The sequence below is a fragment of the Callithrix jacchus genome, chromosome 3 (genome assembly GCF_049354715.1).
Source record: "Callithrix jacchus isolate 240 chromosome 3, calJac240_pri, whole genome shotgun sequence".
NCBI lineage: Eukaryota > Metazoa > Chordata > Mammalia > Primates > Cebidae > Callithrix > Callithrix jacchus.
The window spans coordinates 83,616,220-83,636,844 of record NC_133504.1 but is presented as its reverse complement, the minus strand read 5'-3'; the positions used below and the strand labels follow the sequence as shown (position 1 = coordinate 83,636,844).

Sequence of the window (20,625 nt, the reverse complement as noted above, 5' to 3'; positions counted from 1 at the left end):
GCATGATCTCTGCAGCCTCCACTCCCAGGTTGAAGTGATTCTCCAGCCTCAGCTTCCCAAGGTTCTGAGATTAGAGGAGTGGGTTACCACATCTGGTGGAGAAATAGCCTCTTTATGCTTTTAGTTAAAAGGGAATGTTTCTTCTCTAATTTCGTCTGAGACCTATCCTAAAAAATATGTTAGGGCTCTTTAGCACTAAAAATGTTCTCTATTTTAATTTCATCCTGCATTTTTCAAACCAAGTAACAGCCTGCTTAACATAACTTCAAAAGACAAAATAAAAGAATACCCTAGTTTAGTACCTTGATTAAAAATATTACTGTTTCTTGGTGAATAGCCAAATAGCTAATTCCAAAGCTTCCCTGAGGCCCCTTTCAGGACCCTAATGTGAGGATTTGGGGTAAACTGAGCAAGTGATGATTCACTCATCATAGTATAAATCACATATACTTTCTACTTGACTTTGGCCATAAAAATTCCATTAAACAATTAGAGTGTAGTCATGTACAGATAGATTCACAAAATGGCATAAACAGTGCATTAAACCAAGAAGAAAAATTAGAAACTTAGAATTGTGCCTCTGAGTGCAAGGAGGGGCTGAGAACCTCAATATCAGCTGGACATCTGTTGAGGATCAGTCTACAATGGGATTAGCAAGCCTTGGGAATCTCTGATGACGTTGGGGAGTGGGGGCAGAGTCAATAACTGAATTTTCCTAACATCTCATTTACATGCTAATAATGAGCCAATCACTCTTGATCAGATTTTTAAAAATAAATGACAGTTACAGAATATATGTAAGTACACAGGAAAATTAACACCATGCAGTCTAAGTAATAGCTAAGCAAGTGGTTAATGTTACTCCACTCCAAAAACATTGCCTTGGGTAGCCTAGGAAGTTTCAAATTAGACAAAAATCGTAGCCAACTTTTTAACTTTTGTAAAGATTGTGTCAATGAACAAGATGAAAAAATTACTCTTGAACTCTCTTAAATATCTGAATAAATATTTTTCACTCAGAGGTCTAAGGGTTTTAATAAAATTACCAGAGTTAACTAGCTAATAATGGTTCCTTAAAGAGACCACTGAGACTTTTTTCAGTCTGTTTCTGTCTTCTGACTAGATATTCATTATTCAGTGGAACTTTCTGTGATGATAAAAATGTTCTATATCTGGTCTGGCCAATTGGTAGCTAATAGACACTTGTGGGTACTAAGCAGTTGGTTACACCAATCACATGGTTAGATCAACTGAGAAATAAATTTTTAACTTCATTTAATCTTAATTAATTGAAATTGCAATAGCCACATGTGACTACTGGCTACCACTGGGCAACCTATAATCTACCTAGGGATTAAAGGATTTCAATCGTTGATCTCTGATCTTTACTAAAAATATATTGCTTTAGCAGAAGTCATTCCAATTAGGTGGGGTATTTTGGTTTGTTTTTTCTTCTTGTTTTTAATAATATGTGATCTAACTGCAGATGCTAGATAAAAATATAGACCAGATTCATATAGGTTTTCTTCCCTAAAAATCATCCAGGAGACCCTTAAAACATTTTTGTACAAACATGCATTTGTAAAGAAATATGCTGGAAAAATATTATTTGAATGTTGATTCTTGTATCTTGCCCAGGGCAAGTCACTTACCTGGCATCAGCTTCACTGTAGTATTCCCTTGCCACTATGTCTTCAAAGAGTTCACCTCCAGTAACTCTGGGGAGATAGAAAAGATAATCACATTTAAAAAGAAGAAAAAAATAAGCATCAATAGATTTGCAAATGTGTTCATATAGATTTTTTTCTTAGATTATTTAAAAAATTATCAAAACATTTTAAAACATGAGACATTGTTTATAAGTCAAATCTGTATTACATTAAACATTTAAATCTTTTCTATTTGTCTATTATTAGACATAAGGTCAATTTTCTGTATGCCATAAATATATTCAGCAATATCTTTTACAGAAAATGTTTTTTTTTTTTCAATTCTTCAAATGTTAATTAGTATCTGACAAAATTTTGGCAGAGTTTAGAAACATTTTCTGAACAAAAAAAGACTATACACATCACGGCCATGAGTATGAGTTTGCAGGCTGCATCTTTCTGTGTAACCTTTTGCTATTTTTGCGTGTGTGCATCTTTAAACATACTGTTTTTTCCCCTTGAAAACACACACATAAAAATGCATACTTTTCCCACAAAAGTGGGATCACATACTATATGTAAATAACTAAGCTAATGGTATTTTTCATTTTACATTAAATTATGGCACCATGTTATATCAGAAGCATTTTCTCCTAGTTTAATGTAATATGGCAATGAACAGATATATGCGTGTGTGTACATATAGGCGTGCACACAGTATGTGCATATTAGAGGGTATTTCTAAAGAGAAATTCTTATGAGTAAAATTACTGGGTAAAAGATTACCCACATTTAAAGTTTGGTCAAGCAGACAAGGCAGGTCATCCAAAATGGTTGCACCCCCAATATTGTGAAGGTGCCCATAGACCCAAATTATGACAATAATAGTTACTATTAATAAATAAAAACACCATTCTAATTGTGGAAAATTCATGTTAATTCAAATTTCTTGGTTACTAGTGAGGTAGACCATTTTCTCATTTATCAACCATTTCTTCCTCTGCTATGATCTGGCTTGATTTTAAAAGGACATTTTATCCTTGGGGTTCAACCTTATAAGAACTAAGATTTGCTGAGTTCTTACAATAAACCACACAGTGTACTAAGAATTATATTAACTCATAAATCCCCACAATTGCCCTGTGAGCAATTGCCCTCTCAGTTTATTGATGAGAAAATGAAGGCCCAGAGAATTTAAGTAACTTTCCCAATATCACACAGCCTTTAGTGGCACAGGCAGGCCATCCACTCCACAGCTCATGCTGTCAACCACTCCATAGTGCAGACTTTCCAATAATGACATTGCCAGTCTTTCTAGTTTAGAAGCCATGAGTCATTTGGAAAAGCATCAAGTAGAGGTATAGAGCTTCATGTATAAACACTATAGAGTGAGATAAAAGGATGCTAAATTAGTTTTTCTTTTTGTTCACTTGTTTGCTCTTTTGCTTTATTAACTTTGGACATCATCAAAGATCGTATGTTTTAGAGAGAGCCAGTTAGTATTCTATTCCTTATTCTCCTTTCCAAAGGAAAAAATGGGATACTAAAATTTGTAAATATGTCTGAACAGTTATGCAACTTCTGCCCCTCTTAATTGCATTCAGGATATTTCAAAGTACTTTAATGTGAATCATTATTTCCAATTCCATTATTTTTACATATAAAATGTTTACCTAAAATTATCATACAAAGCTTGATATAGGTATGTTCTGAAAATCATGGTTACACGTACATAATTCCATTTAGTAACATGATTATTTTTCCAATTAGAATCTATAATGCAATCACACAATGTGCCTTACATAAATTACAATGAAAATTAATTAGACGTAAACACTTTCAACAAATCTTTATCTATATGGTGATGATAACAATTTTGTGAGATTTCTTTCTTTGAATATGACTAATGTATTATAGATATATACTCATATTTATCCTTGCTTTTGACCATAAGTACCTAGAAAACCTGCATGTACTACAGACAATTTTGGATTATTAAAATGTTTAATAAACATTGATTAAAATCAAATGACATTAACAAACTTGCTGCTATTTATAGGCTCCTTAAACATGTTATTTGCCGTATGAGAAATACCAGATCTTGGATCACTGGGCTCTTGACTTCCTGATCTTTGTTATGTTAGCATCTAAGCTAGCATTAATATGTATTTGCTTAATTATTGACTCTTGAAGTAATGATTAAATAAATTAACCCAGTTAGAAAATCATGCTATCCATTTCATTTACTGTAAGTCTGGACTTTATATGAGCTTAAAAAAAATCATGCACATATTCAAGTTTAGCTATCCATGGCAATAGGTTTTACTTTCTAAGGGGTTCGTATTTAAAGGAGAATACTGAAAAGTCAGGAAGAGCAGCATTCTGGTAGTTTTCAATGAATTATAGTAGCTTTAAACAAATTTGAGGGATGTAGAATTTTATGCTGAGTTTTGGATTATATAGTTAAGTGTGTCTGACAACATTCTCTCTCCTCTTCTAGCATTAATTCTTCCCATTATTTAAAAACATCTTTACACAAATGAAATCATTTTATCATTTCTTCTATATGTATGTATGATAAATGTCTGAAAAGAAAAAAATTGTAATTATAATAAAATTCAATGTCGCGAAGAGAAGCTACTGAATTTTCTAACTTTAACATATTTCTATACTCACATTATTAACAGAACACAAAATTAAGCTATAGTTATTACATATTTTTGAAACTTTTAGTGTGCCATGTGAAATTTCATATAATGTACAAATTAAATCAGTCTCATGAATAAACTGTTAGAATAATTAACTAATTAGAGATTTTGTGAATAAATTGATGTCAGAGTTCTTCTATGATATGAAACATATCAATTATAAATCTGGAGCATTAATTATCATTTATGAATCTCAAGAACATTAGGAAAAAGAAAAGATAACTCTAGAACATGAAAAGATGAGACTACATATCAGAAAGGTTTGTGTTGTTGTTGTTGTTATTTATAGTGATGCTGATTCACACTGTTACCCTGTATAATGAATTGTTCTTTTGTTTCTAGTGTATAATTTGTAACTTACATCAGAAACATTCCAAAGTATTTTCATCAACAATATAACATTTATAAAATTTCATCAGTAATATATCTTTGTCCATGAGGCTGAGCAGCAAGTAGAGTCAGCTTTAAAAAATAAAATGGTGCCACATTAACCCAAGAAATAGCACTGACTTGGAGATTAAAAGCAGTGCTCAAGGTGGTGGGGGAAAGCCAGGAACCTCAGGCTGGAGCTGATGGAAAACAGGAACCAAGAGTGGCACCTAGCTAACGCACAAGGAGGAAGCAATCTTGCTAAGGTAGGACTGGGACTCCCTCCTGGAAAAGGAGTAATTTAACCTGGGAAATGAATTTAAAGCTGAAGAACAAACCTAGTGAGATGAGACGACTAGACCTGAAATCCAAGCCTCTGGGCAGAGGTAACAGAGGTTCATCAAGCAGTTAAACAAAGAATCACTACCATCAGATTTTTGTTTGTTTGTCAAAAAACATATCTGTGCTGCCTTGAATTTAAGCAATTTGTATGTCTTCATTTAGTGATGAAGGCAGAAGTTGTAATGCTGACAGATTCATCTGTGTCACCTGCATGGTCATCCAACATACTATCTTTCACTTGTTGAACAAACAATAACAATAACAACAAATATTCATTGGGTGCTTACTATGTGTGCAACTACCTGAATATTTGTGCCCCCTCCCCAATTAATCAGTTAAAATCCTAACTCCCAAAGTGCTGATATTAGGATGCCAGGCCTGTGGGAAGTAATTGGGTCATGAGGGTGGAGCCCTTATTTGGTGCCCTTATCAAAGTGACTCCAGAGAGCTCTCTCCTCTCTTTTCTCCATGTAGAGATACAAGGAAAAGTCAGTAGCTTGCAATCCAGGAAACAGCCCTCACCAGAACCAGACCATGCTGGCACGCTGATCTCAGACTTCCAGCCTTCAGGACTGTGAGAAATAAAGGTCTGTTTTTCAAGCCACTCAGGCTATGGTATTCTGTTAAGCAGCCCGAAAAGACTAAGAAAATGTGCCAAGACCAAGTGCTTGCTGTTCGAAGTGCTCTATAGGTTGTAACACAGCAACTCTATGAAGTAGATACTAGTGCTATTTCTGTTTTACAGACAAGGAAACCAAAGTAATGGAGATTAAGGACATTTCCCAAGAACACACACAAGAGAAAGGAAAAGAACTAGTTTTCTTTGTTGTGTATGCTTCCCTACTAGCTTGCCCTTTGGACACAATTTGGGAGCAGAGAAGGGTAAGACAAGGGGCTTGGAACAGCTCAAAGGATCATGCTAAAAGACTGGGAATAATACAGACATAAGGAATTCCTACTTATATGGCCTTTAAACATTGATTAAAGTCAGACAGTTTGACTACTGGTGAGGGTAGGAGAGTAGTCTCTGGTCAGTGTGAAGCTGATGAAGGCTTATTAGTAGGAGTGTTACTGGCTGTCTCGGCTGGATAATTCTACATTATGAGTGTGCAGTTGTCCGTATATGGCAAGACTGTCAGCACCAGGTCCTGTTCTAGGTGTAGCAGCTCTACCTTGTCAATGTGCCAACCAGTGTGCCAACTCCATTCATTCCTTGTTACCCCAGGGGCTCCCTAAGAACCCCTGAAGAGAACCACAGGTCTAAATGAACAAAGTCAGTGGGGATACAATGAAAAATGTAGGTCTCCTTAGCACCATGTTCTAAGATATAAAGTAAATCAAGCCAGCCACTGGCGTAAGGGTCTGTCAGGCTGAGCACATGAATGATGATGGGGCATTGTGTCTTCAGCACCTTACACAGTGCTGGCACACAGAAAGAGCTTAATAAATGTTTTCTGAGGGGATAAATTATTACGTAAATAAATGAGCAAATGAAACTATAAGCATCCGTTCACGATTTTCTGGTTTGACCTGTATTTGAGCTAGTACCTGAGGGTAAAGAGGCCTAACCACCTTTTATATTATGTATCTACTGATCTCTAACTAACTCTTGCTGATTATATCTCCAAAACAGAACTTGAATCAAGAGTTCTGTCTCCACTACAATGTCACCAGCCTAAGTCTCTGCTATCTCTCACAGGTACCACTGCAATAACCCCTAACGGGTCCCATTTTCTATCTTGCCCCCCTGTTGTCAGCTCTCCAAACAACAGCTTTAAATGTACATCCAATTTTGTCAAATGCCTGCATGAAGCTCTTAAACAGCTGTACACTGATTTTTCTGGCCAACTCCTGACATGACCTTCATGTCTCTGCTTAATTTGGACCCCACCTATCTCCCAATTGAGTCCCCTCTCTGTCTTGCTCTAGTTGTAATGGCCTTCCTCCAGTTCCTCAAGCATAGCAAGCTCCTTCCTGCCCCAGGTCTCTCTTCCAGGAATTCCCAAGAACATTCATGGAGAAGCAGAATGTCAAATTTGAAATTGGTCTTTCTGCAGTGTCTGTGAGGTGAGAGTCACTTATAGTATCCTTTCTATGTCCTTATGGAAATCTTAATATTGAATTTAGGACTGTGCAGGCTGTGTTTTGGAGACTAGCACTTATGTTTTATCACAGTAGTTATCTTTTTGACTTGAGCCTTGTTTACTGAGATTACCTCTTCAGAACCGTATAATTTGTAATTGCATAGTTTTGTACCAGTCCTACCCTTAGCTCCCCAAAATCCAACTTGGGACATACATGTATCTTATGAACATTGATGAGTTGATATAATAATGCGTTCAACTCTTTGGAAGACATAACAGCTAATACCAGAGTACCTGTACAGATATAAAACAAATTTTAAAAATAGAAAAACACTGATAATCCACTCAGGTATACTAGTGAGTGTCCTGTTGGGACATTAGGCTTCTCTGCCAAGCATGACGTTTGGTTCCTGAGATATAGGGTCCTTGGAGTTGAACCTAGGCCTGGACCTAAAGATGCATGACATTCTTTTGTAGGTGAGGAATCTGGCTGAAGAGAGTTGGTTACACATCAGACCCAGAGTTGGGCAGCAATAATCTCCCATTAAAGTAGTGAGACAAAAGGAGAAATAACACTCTCAGGTAACTCACAATGTAGTTAAACCATATGTATAAATACTCAATTTTCATAATCACCATTTAACTTTCTGCTTCATCTATCCAAGCTAACTGAATAACCACGTCACATATTTATTTATTTATGTAGAGAAGGAGTCTTGCTCTGTCACCCAGGCTGGAGTACCATGGCATGATCTCTGCTTACCACAACCTCTGTCTCCTGGGTTCAAGCGATTCTCCAGCTTCAGCCTCCAGAATAGTTGGGATTACAGGTTTGTGCCACCACACCTGGCTAATTTTTTGTATTTTCAGTAGAGAAAGGGTTTCACCATGTTGGCCAGGCTGGTCTTGAACTTCGACCTTGTGATCCCCTGTCTCAGCCGTCAAAGTGCTAGGATTACCAGCGTGAGCCACCGCGGCTGGCCCTAAGTCACATTTTTCAAAGTTAATTTTCACATATGTATAGTAAGCATTTTAATTACCAAAGTCATTAATCTTTACTTGGCTCCAATATATTTAGTCATTTGCTATCAATAATTTTTATTATTGTCACAATATTTTTAGCAATTTGCTATCGTTAAATACAGTTAGGCCTCTGTATATAAGGATTCCACAATGGCAGATTCAACCAACTAAGGATAAAAAATACGGTATTCAAAAATAAACAAATAGCAATAAAAATGTTAAAAATTTTTTTTGTTTTTTTTAAAACAAAGTTATTTTGTTAAAAATGTTAAAAAAATTTTTGTTTGGAGTTGGCACACTGGTTGGCAACAGAAAAATGTGCATAAGTTATAGGCAAATACAGTATTAAGTCATTTTATATCAAGAACTTCAGCATCTGCAGATTTTATTTTCTGAGCGGGGCCCTGGAATCAACCCTCTGTGGATAGTGAGGAACAACTGCAATGTATACACAAACACACACACAGTTATATGTATATGTATATGTAATTTCACTTATAAAATACTGATTTTGCTGGGCATGGTAGCCCATGCCTATACTCCCTGCACTTTAGGGAGGTTGAGATTGGAGAATTGCTTGAGCCCAGGAGCTCAAGACCAGCCTAGGTAACATAGTGAGGGCCTGCCAGGTGGGGTGGTATGAACCTGTAGTTCCAGATACACAGGAAGCTGAAGTGGGAGGATTGCTTGAGCCTGGGAGGTTGAGGCTGCAGAGAGCCATGATCATGCCACTGCACTCCAGCCTAGATGACAGAATGAGACAGGGTCTCAAAAATAAATAAATAATAAAATCAAATACTTATTTGAAGAGGTGAATGGAAGATTTCTAATATATCAGACATTTTAAAAGATATCTGACCTGTATACTCTACTGTGCATTAAAAAAAAAAGAAATCACTGTATATGGTTTTACAAACACCACAAATATTCTAAAGAGTAACAATAATAATTACAAAATATGGTTTTAAAAGAGTAGAGAAGTCCATCTAATTAGAAACAATTTGAGAACACAGAGTAATTATGTATTAGCTATTGAAATTCAGTAAGCCTATTGCTGAATAAAAGATACATTAAAATCTCTATACCTATACTATCTCTTGTCATTCACTAGACTAAGTTTCAAACAATAAATATGGACATGACTGTTTTTATTTATCTATATGTTAAAATCGTTGCCATTAAAAAATCCCTTATATTATCACATTTTTTGCTTATATTTTGTTATTTTTTATGTTTGGGTAACTCTTAGAGAAAAATGATAATCACTTTAAAAAATATCTGCCGTTGGCCCACTGATGAAAGTTCCTGAGTATCATCACCTGATAAGCTACATATTATTCATGCCACATGTACTGAAATGGCCTTCCAGGATTAGGCTGAACCTTCCTGTGCAGGTAAGTTTTCCCTGTTAACGTCAAGGCAACTGCCTTTGACTGAAAATATCACCACCGTTAAATTTTTTTTCACATGCTAATTGGGATGAAACAGTTTCTGTATATCAGTAAGTCACCTCAAAGTTAGCTTTGAACATCATAAAAATGAGCCTTTGTTTAGCCACAAAATGTGTAGATCATGTTATGAAAGCAGGAAAGCTACTGTACAGAATGTGTAAATTGATAACCCAAAGTTCAGATTCTAACATATTTAATCACCAATACTCCAAAAAAAATCCTGAAATAGAGGTGACAGATGAGTGAAGCTGCTGATTTGTTGATATACCACTATAAGACAACAGGTTTTCCAGGTCTGGGACACTGGGGGTTTCAAAGATGTCAGACAAGAAGACATTCTACAATTTATCTGTCTTCAGTACTCAGAAGACCAACAGATCCTCTGCTGGAGAGGATATACTGTTACTGTTTATCCCTGTGAGTGTGCAGATGTTTACAAAGGAAGGGCTAAATCTACAGGTGACTGCAAGCTATTGAAATGGTCCTTCGTGTTTTGAGGATACCAGGACATCCCCTACCAAGTTCTCCAGTGGACTCGTTTGTTTGCATAGCAATTTTTTTCCTAATAACACAAATAACAACTTCATGGAGAGTTAAGCTTGCTATCTATAGGTCAGTGTCATAGACTAATTCTACAAATATTACTCAACTGTATTCCTATGTGTGAGCTTTGCCCATGCTAATGGATAGGACTATGAAGAATCAAGTTGTAAGTTCTATCATCAAGCATCTAGTCTAGTGGGGAAAACAGAAATGTAAATAAAATATTATGTTCCTGTAGAACACTTTAACTAAAGCATAGGTCTATTTTTAAAGCCACAATCTTTAAGAGCTAGCAAATCCTAGACTCGGGAATCATCCCATTGAGAAAGGAAATATGTATACCTGTAAGTAAAAAAGTTTCACTCAATGCTCACGTTTTTGGCATGATGAAAGGAAGAAGAATTAGCACAAATGGGACATATGTGGACTCTATCTGTGTAAACTCACTGATGAATACACAGTAACATCCACACTAGAGCATTACACCAATCGGTGCCCCATGCCAGCCAGGAAGGCTGGGAGTCCTGTTGCATCTTGTCATTTATTGCAGCTTATGAAGAATTCTTGCTATTTCCCCTATTTCCTATGCTTCCTAGAGGGCTCCACACCACAACTATATAGATTCAGGAAGTTACTCTGTACAAAAGAAAAGCAAAAAGTGAAGAGGAAATAGTCTCATAAAGACTAAGAGTAAGAGAGGAGAGAATAATGAATCTTTCTGTGGGTCAGAGAAACTTTCACAGAGGAGGTGCTATCCAAGGAGGACCTTACATAAATGAGATAAATGAGGAAGAGTTGGTCAGGAAGAATGTGGGAAACGAGCACCTAGGAAGAAACAGGAGTTCAACTGGAAAGAGGAGTGAAAAAAGGAACAAAAGAGTTGGAAACGGCAATCTCAATCTCCCCGTATTTGTTCTCTAACTTTCCTCTCACCTCTCACAACATTCAGGATATATTTTATTACTACAGGGACTTACAAGCCAGGTGTGGTGGCTCAGGCTTATAATCTCAGCATTTTGAGAGGCCGAGGCAGGAGAATTACTTGAGTCCAGGAATTCGAGACCAACCTGGGCAACATAGTGAGACCCCTTATCTATAAAACATTAAAAAATTAGCTGGATGTGCCTAAGCATGCCAGTAGTCTCAGCTACCCAAGAGGCTTAGGCAGAAGGATTGCTTGAGCCCAGAGGGTAGAGGCTGCAGTGAGCTATTATCATGCCACTGTACTCCAGCCTGGGATACAGTGCTACACCCTGTCTCTTAAAAACAAACAAAAAGGCTTATGAAAGCTACCTTCTCGCAAATGTGCTCAACATTCTTTTTTGTATATGCTAGTGATTGTGCTTTTACAATGAAAACTAGCAGCTCATTTTTAGTTACATAACATTTTCCCATTTATCTGAATAAAGGCTTAAGTCAATCTAGACTTTTTAAAAAAAGATAATGCTAGATTAATCTCCACACAGGCTTAACAGAAACAATGCTTTCTGAAGGGATGTTTAAGATAGTAATATAATTTTTTAAAAATATCAAGAGTTATTATCTGTTTTATTCCCAATCTTTCGATTTTGTCAATAGCTAAGAAGTGACTTAGTAATTGTTTCTACGTTTAACATTCATTCTCACAAGTTCTTCATGCTTCAGTTTGAGTGTTGTGTTTCCATGTACTGCACATATCATCAGACAACAGATTTATCTTTAATGGCATTTTAGTTGGGTCTCTGGGATATTACTGAATGGTTTATTGCATGTGTGCATGCATACACATGTACACACAAGCATACACACCCACTTAGTAAGTGTAAAAAAATAAGCTTGATTTGCTCTAGTAATTTTAGCTGACTCCTTACTGGATATAAAATGTTCAATGAATTAAAAAAATAAGCATCACAATAAAACTGCATTATTTGATTTAATTTGAAAAGAGAGGACTAGTCTGAAGAGCCACATTTCCAAATTATGGAAAATTTTTCTAAGGAAATGAAAATACATATCTTTTAAGTAAAAGGTGGTAACATCTTATTTGACTCCTTTACAAATTAGAAATTCTGCCAGAGCTCCATTAAGAAACAGCTAAGCAGAGGCATGCTACATGCAAATTATTGTGTTAAGTAATTATCTGAAATCTTATTTATGCTCACTTTCTTAGCACATTGCCTATTTAGAATAAAGAGATTGAACTCTGTCTAGATCATTCATATTATTGTCAATTTAAAAATTATTCACTTATTTATTTGTGTGTTACTTATACTACATTATCTTCTTAAAGAGATTTGAGACAACTTATCATCTGTCAAATTATCTAAATTATCAAATTTCCCCATGTGATCTCTAGGGGCATGCTTTTGTTTATTTTCAGGATAATATATGAAAGAAGAAGCAACAGATTTATACTTAATTGCTGCCTACAAAGATCTATACAACCTTACATTGCTTCCATTTTTAATAATTGTGACAGTTCAGTAAGACAAATGTGCTTGATTTTAATAATCAGTTGTTCATTGAATAAAAAATATTGGTTGCTTATTTATGTGCAAGTATTAGGCAACCAATTTACCGAAACTTGGTTTAATAGTTTGGTTCAATAAATTATTTTTAAAAAACAGATTATTAGGTTCATTTGTATATATGGCTTTATTTAATTCCTGCAAAATTACAAATTCTTTTTTCTCACTTAGTAGTAGCTTTGTCACTATTCAACAATATGACTAGATGATCTTTTGTCATGTACTTAAAAACAAAATGCATTCTGGTTGAGTACAGTGGCTCACACCTGTAATTCCAGCTCTTTGGGAGACCAAGGTAGGCAGATCACCAGCAGTCAGGAGTTTGAGACCAGCCTGGCCAACATGGTGAAAATCTGTCTCTACTAAAAATACAAAAATTAGCTGGGCATGGTGGTGGGTTCCTGTAATCTCCACTGCTTGGGAGGCTGAGGCAAGAGAATTGCTTGAACCTGGGAGGTAGAGGTTGCAGCAAGCTGAGATCACATCATTGCACTCCAGCCTGGGTGACAAGAGCAAAACTCCATTTCAAAATAAAATAAAATGAAATGCATTCTTACACACATAATAAACACAATATTTGTAGGCATCATTGCTGACAAATGTTAAGTTACTACAATGCAAACCAGGCTGCAAATAATGGCAAATGGAAAGCGTACACAGACACTCTGGATCTGGGTACTTAAAGACTAATGTGTGGGATTTCTTTCACTGAGAGCTTTCTTTCACTTTGTCTCTCATAAGATCCTCACTTTGGTTCTTCCTGTATTTTCTTTCTCCTTTCCCTCTGTCAGGTTCTATAGGGTAGGGGGTGCTACCAAGGTATTAAACCATTTTGCTGGACCCTAAGAAGAAAACACGAGGACATTTCAGTGTTTTCAACTCTAAGATAGTTGTTGGATGGGTAGTTTGGTGGATGGTGCCATCCCACAGATTTCTAATGTTGGAAAAGAAAAGGTGATTTTCTTAGAGGTACCTCTTGGGATCTCTGGGAGGAGAAGTGATGACACAACACAATTCTTTTTAGTTGATCACCTGGAGACTATTTACTCACATTTTTCAAGTCTGGAGTGTATCTGTACTCAACTATTGTGTTAAAGAACAGTACAAATAAACAGCTTCAGCACAGTATCCTATTCCACCCAAATATACTTCATGTCAAGATTTATGTTTCACGTAAGCAAATTTTAATGGTAGGAATATTTAAGAAAAGGGGGAGGGGGAACTTAGTGACACATATTACAGACCGTGGTTACTGTTGAAAGTAGCTAACCCAGAATTAAAAATCTCCGTAGAGAATCTGAAATGGAGACTTTTTTTTTTTTTTTTTTGAGACAGAGTTTCGCTCTTGTTACCCAGGCTGGAGTGCAATGGCACAATCATGGCTCACCGTAACCTCCGCCTCCTGGGTTCAGGCAATTCTCCTGCCTCAGCCTCCTGAGTAGCTAGGATTACAGGCACGTGCCACCATGCCCAGCTAATTTTTTGTATTTTTAGTAGAGATGGGGTTTCACCATGTTGACCAGGATAGTCTCGATCTGTTGACCTCGTGATCCACCTGCCTCGGCCTCCCAAAGTGCTAGGATTACAGGCATGAGCCACCATGCCTGGCCCTGAAATAGAGATTCTTGATGGAGATAACTAGCTTCTTTTAAGCTCCAATTTGTGAATAATAAGTATCTACTTTTCCATTTATAAAATGTCTCCTACATAAAGAGTTCTTTATACTGAAGCAATTTGACTAGGTTCATTTACATACATATACTTAAAGCTCAATTTCAAGGTGTCAGTGACCTCCCTCTTGGAAAGTTAACACTGATAGGCCTAGAGTACACAGTTTCGGGTCCTTACCATGACATGCATGAACCTCCATAACCTGGTACACACTTACTGTAGCTTTTTAGTTCCACACCAATTACCTTGAACTTTGGTGAGCTGCATATTTAACCATGCATTTTTAATGCAATTCCTTGTTGGTAATGCCTAGCTAGGTAATCTTGATTTAATCTTCCTTGAGCTTATACATTCTTTAAGAAAGAGCCCATGTTTCCTCCAGAAATACTTCTCTGAAATCCACCCACTGTGCTTTCACAGCATACTGTGTTTGTTTGATTTAATTTCACATCGAGACCATCTGCTTATATACCCATATCTCCTATGAAACCTCAAGATAGGGAAAGGCAACGACCATGTCTTACTCATTTTTGGTATCCCTTGAACCTAACATGAGCCTAACATATTGCCTGAGACATATTAGTAGCTCAATCAACATTAGTTGAATTAAACAGTGTGTGAAAGGGAAGATGCAATACAAAATTAGTTAAAACAGAGACATGGAACTGTGGATATTTTTTATTATAATATTTTCTTTTAAAAGGAGGACTTAAAATTCCTATTTTTCCCATCATTTGAACATTTATTCTTTTAACAATGATATACCAAATGTCTGTGTACTAGAGCCTATATTCAACAATGAATATGATAGTCCCTAAATATTTTAAAAGCCCAGAAAATACAAAATGCAATAGGACATCACCAGATATAACAGATATCCATGTGATACATAAAGAATATCAATTCAAATTTTCAAAGCACAAATGCTTGGCTATTACTACAAATACGTCAGTTGAAACATTAAATGAAAGCAGTTAAGACAGTTCAAAGGGTCTTCAAAAAAAAAAAAAATTGAACCACAGGATGTGGTCAATCTCCAATCAGACCACAAATATCTTGCCATGAAGTCACTAGCTGCAGATAATTCTATGATTAGAAATGTTTTCAGCCAGCACCAGTGTATTGGTTTGTAAAAGAGAACAGACTAGGTATGGGGTCAGTGATTAGAAGTGAACCTGGGTGGCCATGATTGTATAAATTTATCCATTACAACAAATTAAAGAGTGCTTATTCAAAGGGCTGTACAATACTTTTCTATTTTGGTTGCCAAATTCTTAGAAGAGTTGCTTTTTCACACAGAAGTCACATAAAAGGCTGGACATGGTGGCTCATGCCTGTAATCCCAGCACTTTGGGAGCCTGAGGTAGTTGGATTACTTGAGGCCAGGAATTCAAGAACATCCTGCCCCACATGGTGAAAGCCCATCTCTACCAAAAATACAAAAATCAGCCAGGTGTGGTGGCACATGCCTGTAATCTCAGCTACTCAGGAGGCTGAGGCAGGACAATCGATTGACCCCAGGAGCCGAAGGTTGCAGTGAGCTGATGTGCCACTGCACTCCAGCCTGGGGGACATAGCAAGATTCTGTCTCGAAGAAAAAAAAAGTCACACGAAAAATGAATAATGGAATGCACATGTGCAAGACAAGATGCCATAGATCGTGTATGATCTTTGCCACCCAGATGACAGAATCACCTTAATTTGAGGTTTAAGTCACTTTTGAAATGGAGAAAAGACAGAAAAGTAGGATAAATTCCTTTCCCTAGCCTTTTCTGAGCTTGAGTCTACTTTCCTACAGAACAGAAAAAAAAAAAATTTAGCAGTGGCTATTAATGAGTTCAAATGCATTTTTGGAAGATTTTGTGGTGTTATTTGACATTCTAAAATACCAATCAGAATTTCTACATATTTTCATCATTTTAAAATGTTTTACTTTCTATTATTTATTCTGTGAAGTTATTTTTTTTTCTTTTCAATATTACCTTCAGTTGCCACTAACAAAAGGAGAGTTTCATGCTAAAGAGGGAAGGCTGAAGAGAAGAAAGGTCTCTCTCTTTTTCACTATGGAAAGTAGCAAAAGAGATTGTCTTTTAGTTCTAGTAATACCGGCCCAGTCCAAAGAGCAGGAATCCCCTTCTTTTAAAGCCACGTATTTTCCTAACACTCTGAATGTTCAATTCTTTGTGCATCTGCAATTCTTGTGTACAGTTCAGTCATTTTTAAAATTCCAATTTACCATTTGAAGATGAAACATAAGTTTTCTCCTCTACTACTGTCATTTTTTCTTTGACTCCTCCAGTATCTGTTTACCTCCACTTCCATTCTGCTCTCCTATAATATCTTGCCACACTGAAGCAAGAGAGAGCTTTGTAAAATGAAATCAGATTATTTCATATGTCTAACCTTTAAACCCTTCAACGCCTTCCCAGAACACACAGTATAATATCTAAATTCCTCTTCCTGGCCAACAAGGCCTTTGAGCTCAGGCCCATACCTATCTCACGTGTAATTTTATGTCCCTGAACCCTAGTCCTTCGGATGTTTCATGCCACACTGGCCTTTGTTCTGCTCCTCACTGAAGCCACATTTTCTCAGGGCTGTACTCATTGTTCACACTAAGTGGAATCTCTACTCTTCTCAACATTTAGGTTTCTACTCCTGAAACATCCTAGCCACCATTCCCAATCACCCTGTAAATTAGCCATCAGCCCCTAGTTACTCACCAAATATCACCCTGTTTTCTTCACAGCACTAGAACTAAAATGATTTGGTGGGTTTATTTACTCATTATCCACCCACCCCTCCCTCAACTACTACAATGTCAGTTTTGTCTTGTCCATCACTGTATTCCAGGGCTTGGCAGAGTATATGCATATAGCAGGCATGCAATAAATGTCTACTGATTGAATTAGTTAAAAAATAATCAGATGCAATAACACTGAGATCAAACAACCGAAAAGGCAGACCAGAGCCAATGAATGAACATTATACATGTTCAGACCCCACACATAACAACTGACGTCTTTTTTCTTTTCTCTTCCTTTCTCTCTTTCTTGATGGAGTCTCACTTTGTCACCCAGGCTGGAGTGTAGTGGTGTGATCTCGGCTCACTGTAACCTCAGCCTCCTGGGTTTTCCTTTTCTGTCTTTCTTTTCTCTCTCAGACCCCACAGGTAACAACTGAGATCTTTTTTTCTTTTCTCTTTCTCCCTCCCTCCCTCCCTCCCTCCCTCCCTCTCTCCCTCCCTCTCTGCCTGCCTGCCTCCCTCCCTCCCTCCGTCCCTTCCTTCCTTCCTTTTTTTTCTTTCTTTCCTGATGGAGTCTCATTTTGTTGCCCAGGCTGGAGTGCAGTGGTGTGATATCAGCTCACTGTAACCTCTGCCTCGTGGGTTCTCCTTTTCTCTCTTTCTTTTCGAGTCTCACTTTGTCGCCCAGGCTGGAGTGCAGTGATGCAATCTCGGCTCACTGTAACCTCTGCCTCCTGTGTTCAAGCAATTCTCCTGCCTCAGTCTCCCCAGCAGCTGGGATTACAGGCACCCACCACCATGCCTGACTAATTTTTGTATTTTTGGTAGAGATGGGGTTTCACTTTGTTGGCCAGGCTGCTCTTGTACTTCTGACCTCAAGTGATCCGCCTGCTGTGGCCTCCCAAAGTGCAGGGATAACAGGTGTGAGCCACTGCACCTGGTCAACTGAGATCTTTTGATCTGACATCTATTACCCTGTTATACAGGGGAACATCTCAGATCCCCAAGTAAAATTTTACATTTCTATACTTTATAATTCTTACAAGACTATATAAAATAGTCTATGCTTTTTCAGGTATCTCAAAGCAAATATGGATGAAATCTGAAATTGGTTAAAATGACAAGCTTAGAAGTCAGTCACCTTGTGTTAGAACTATGGCTTCAACAATTAGCTATTTAGCAGTGTGACTCAAGTGTGAAGTGATACTTTATTATAGTCTTAATTTGCATTTTCCTGATGATTAGTTGAATTGAACATTTTTTCATATACCTGCTGGCCATTTGTATGTCTGCTGTTGACAAATGTCTATTCAGATCCTTTGTCCATTTTTTATTCAGGTTATTTGTTTTATTACTGCTGAGTTGTTTGTTTCTTGTATATTTTGCATATTAACCCATTATCAGATATATGGTTTGCAAATATATTCTTTCACCCTCTAGGCTGTCTCTTCACTCTGTTGATTGTATCACTTCACACTTGATAGAACAACTACTATCAAAAACATAAAAGATAAGTAGTGAGACTGTGGAGAAAAAAGGGAATCCTGGTACACTGCTAGTGGGAATGTAAATTACTACAGCCATTATGAAAAATAGTGTGACAGCACCTCAATAATTTAAAAAATAGGGCTACCATATAATCCAGTAATTCTACTACTGGGTATATATTCAAAGCATATGAAATCCATATGTTGAAGAGATGTCTTCACTTCCATACTCACTGTAGCATAAAAATTGCCAAGAAATCAACCAAAGTGTCTATCAACAGATGTGTGGATAAAGTTAATATGGCATACAAACACAATGGAATACTATTCAGCCTTTAAAATGAAGGGAATCTTGTTATTTGTAACAACATCAATGACCCTAGAGGATACTATGCTAAAAGAAAAAATCCAGGCACAGAAAGATAAATACTGCATGATCTAACTTATAATGTGTAGCATAAAAAAGTCAAACTCAGGTAGGCTCAGTGACTTACACCTGTAGTCCTAGTATTTTGGGAGGCTGAGGCAGGTGGATCACCTGAGGTGAGGAGTTCAAGACCAGCCTGGCCAAAATGACAAAACTCCGGCTCTACTAAAAAATACAAAAAATTAGCTGGACGTGGTGGCAGATGCCTGTAATCCTAGCTACTGGGGAGGCTAAACCAGAAGAATTGCTTGAACCTGGGAGGCAGAGCTTGCAGTGAGCCAAGATCATGCCACTGTCCTCCAGCCTGGATGACAGAGCAAGACGCCATCTCAAAAAAGAAAAAAATAAATAAAAAGAAAGAAAATGCAAACTCAGAAGCAGAGAGTAAAATGGCAGTTACTGGAGGCTAGAGGTTTGAAGGGTTGGGGAGTATTGATAAAGGACACAAAATGTTAGGAGAGTAAGTTCAAGAGATCTATTGCACATATGTAATATAGTAAGTAACGATATATTGTATACTTGAAAACTGCTGCACAGTAGATTTTAAATGTTCTCACCATCACACACAAAATTAGTTTGGTAAAGTAATGCATATAACAAATGCATTACATAAATAGCTTGATTTAGCCATTCCACAATGTATACATATACTGAAACACCATTTTATGCACCATAAATATATATAATTTTGTCAATTGGAAAATAAAACTTTACAATTTTAAAAAAAGCACAGTCCTGAACAGACAGAAAATTCCCTCCTCATGCATGTAATACATATGCCTATTTCTTTTCCATAACATTTTTATTTTTTTGAGACATAATCTCATTCTGTCATCTAGCCTGGAGTGCTGTGGCGCAATCTCGGCTCACTGCAACCTTTACCTTCCAGGTTCAACGATTCTCCTGTTTCAACCTCCTGAGTAGTTGGTTTCACATGTATGCACCACCATGTATGGCTAATTTTTGTATTTTTAGTAGAGACAGGGTTTTGCCATGTTAGTCAGGCTGGTCGTGAACTCCTGATTTTGTGATCCACCCACCTCAGCCTCCCAAAGTGCTGGAATTACAGGCATGAACCACCATGCCTGGTCCTTCTTTTCCATAACTTTACTGTTTGAAGTAAAACAATTCCCACAATTTCAAAATAGCTGATGTAACTTGCTGACATCACCAGGTGCACTTTAAACTTCTCTTTGGATGAATCATCCCTATTGCAAACTTAAAGCTGTACTAGTAAGGAATACATAAGTTTCCATCTGTTTCTCTCCCTATGGGACCCTAAAATATAAAATTATAAAATATAAGTCTATGATATCTCATTCTGCAATCAATTAATTTTAAGATAATGTTATCACTGTTTCCATGAAAAGATTTTAAGCAATTATTGCAGTATAAAAGACAAAATAGGCTGGGTGTAGTGGTTCATGCCTGTAATCCCTGCACTTTGGGAGGCTGAGGCAGATGGATCACCTGAGGTCAGGAGTTCGAGACCAGCCTAGCCAACAAGGTGAAACCCCGTCTCTACTAAAAATAAAAAAAAATTAACTGGGTATGGTGGTGTGTGCCTGTAGTCCCAGCTACTGGGGAGGCTGGGGCAGGAGAATTGCTTGAACCCAGG

The 20,625-nt window shown here is 37.0% G+C and overlaps 1 protein-coding gene across 50 annotated transcripts in view; it reads right to left on the bottom strand.

Annotated features, from left to right (window-relative positions):
- Positions 1–20,625, bottom strand: part of CAMK2D (calcium/calmodulin dependent protein kinase II delta) — a 306,351-nt gene that overhangs the window by 90,344 nt on the left and 195,382 nt on the right. For all 50 annotated transcript variants that reach the window (XM_078366604.1, XM_078366600.1, XM_078366611.1 and 47 more), the window contains one exon: positions 1,653–1,718. In XM_078366604.1, the coding sequence (XP_078222730.1) occupies positions 1,653–1,718 (66 nt within the window). The remainder of the gene's footprint in view (positions 1–1,652; positions 1,719–20,625) is intronic.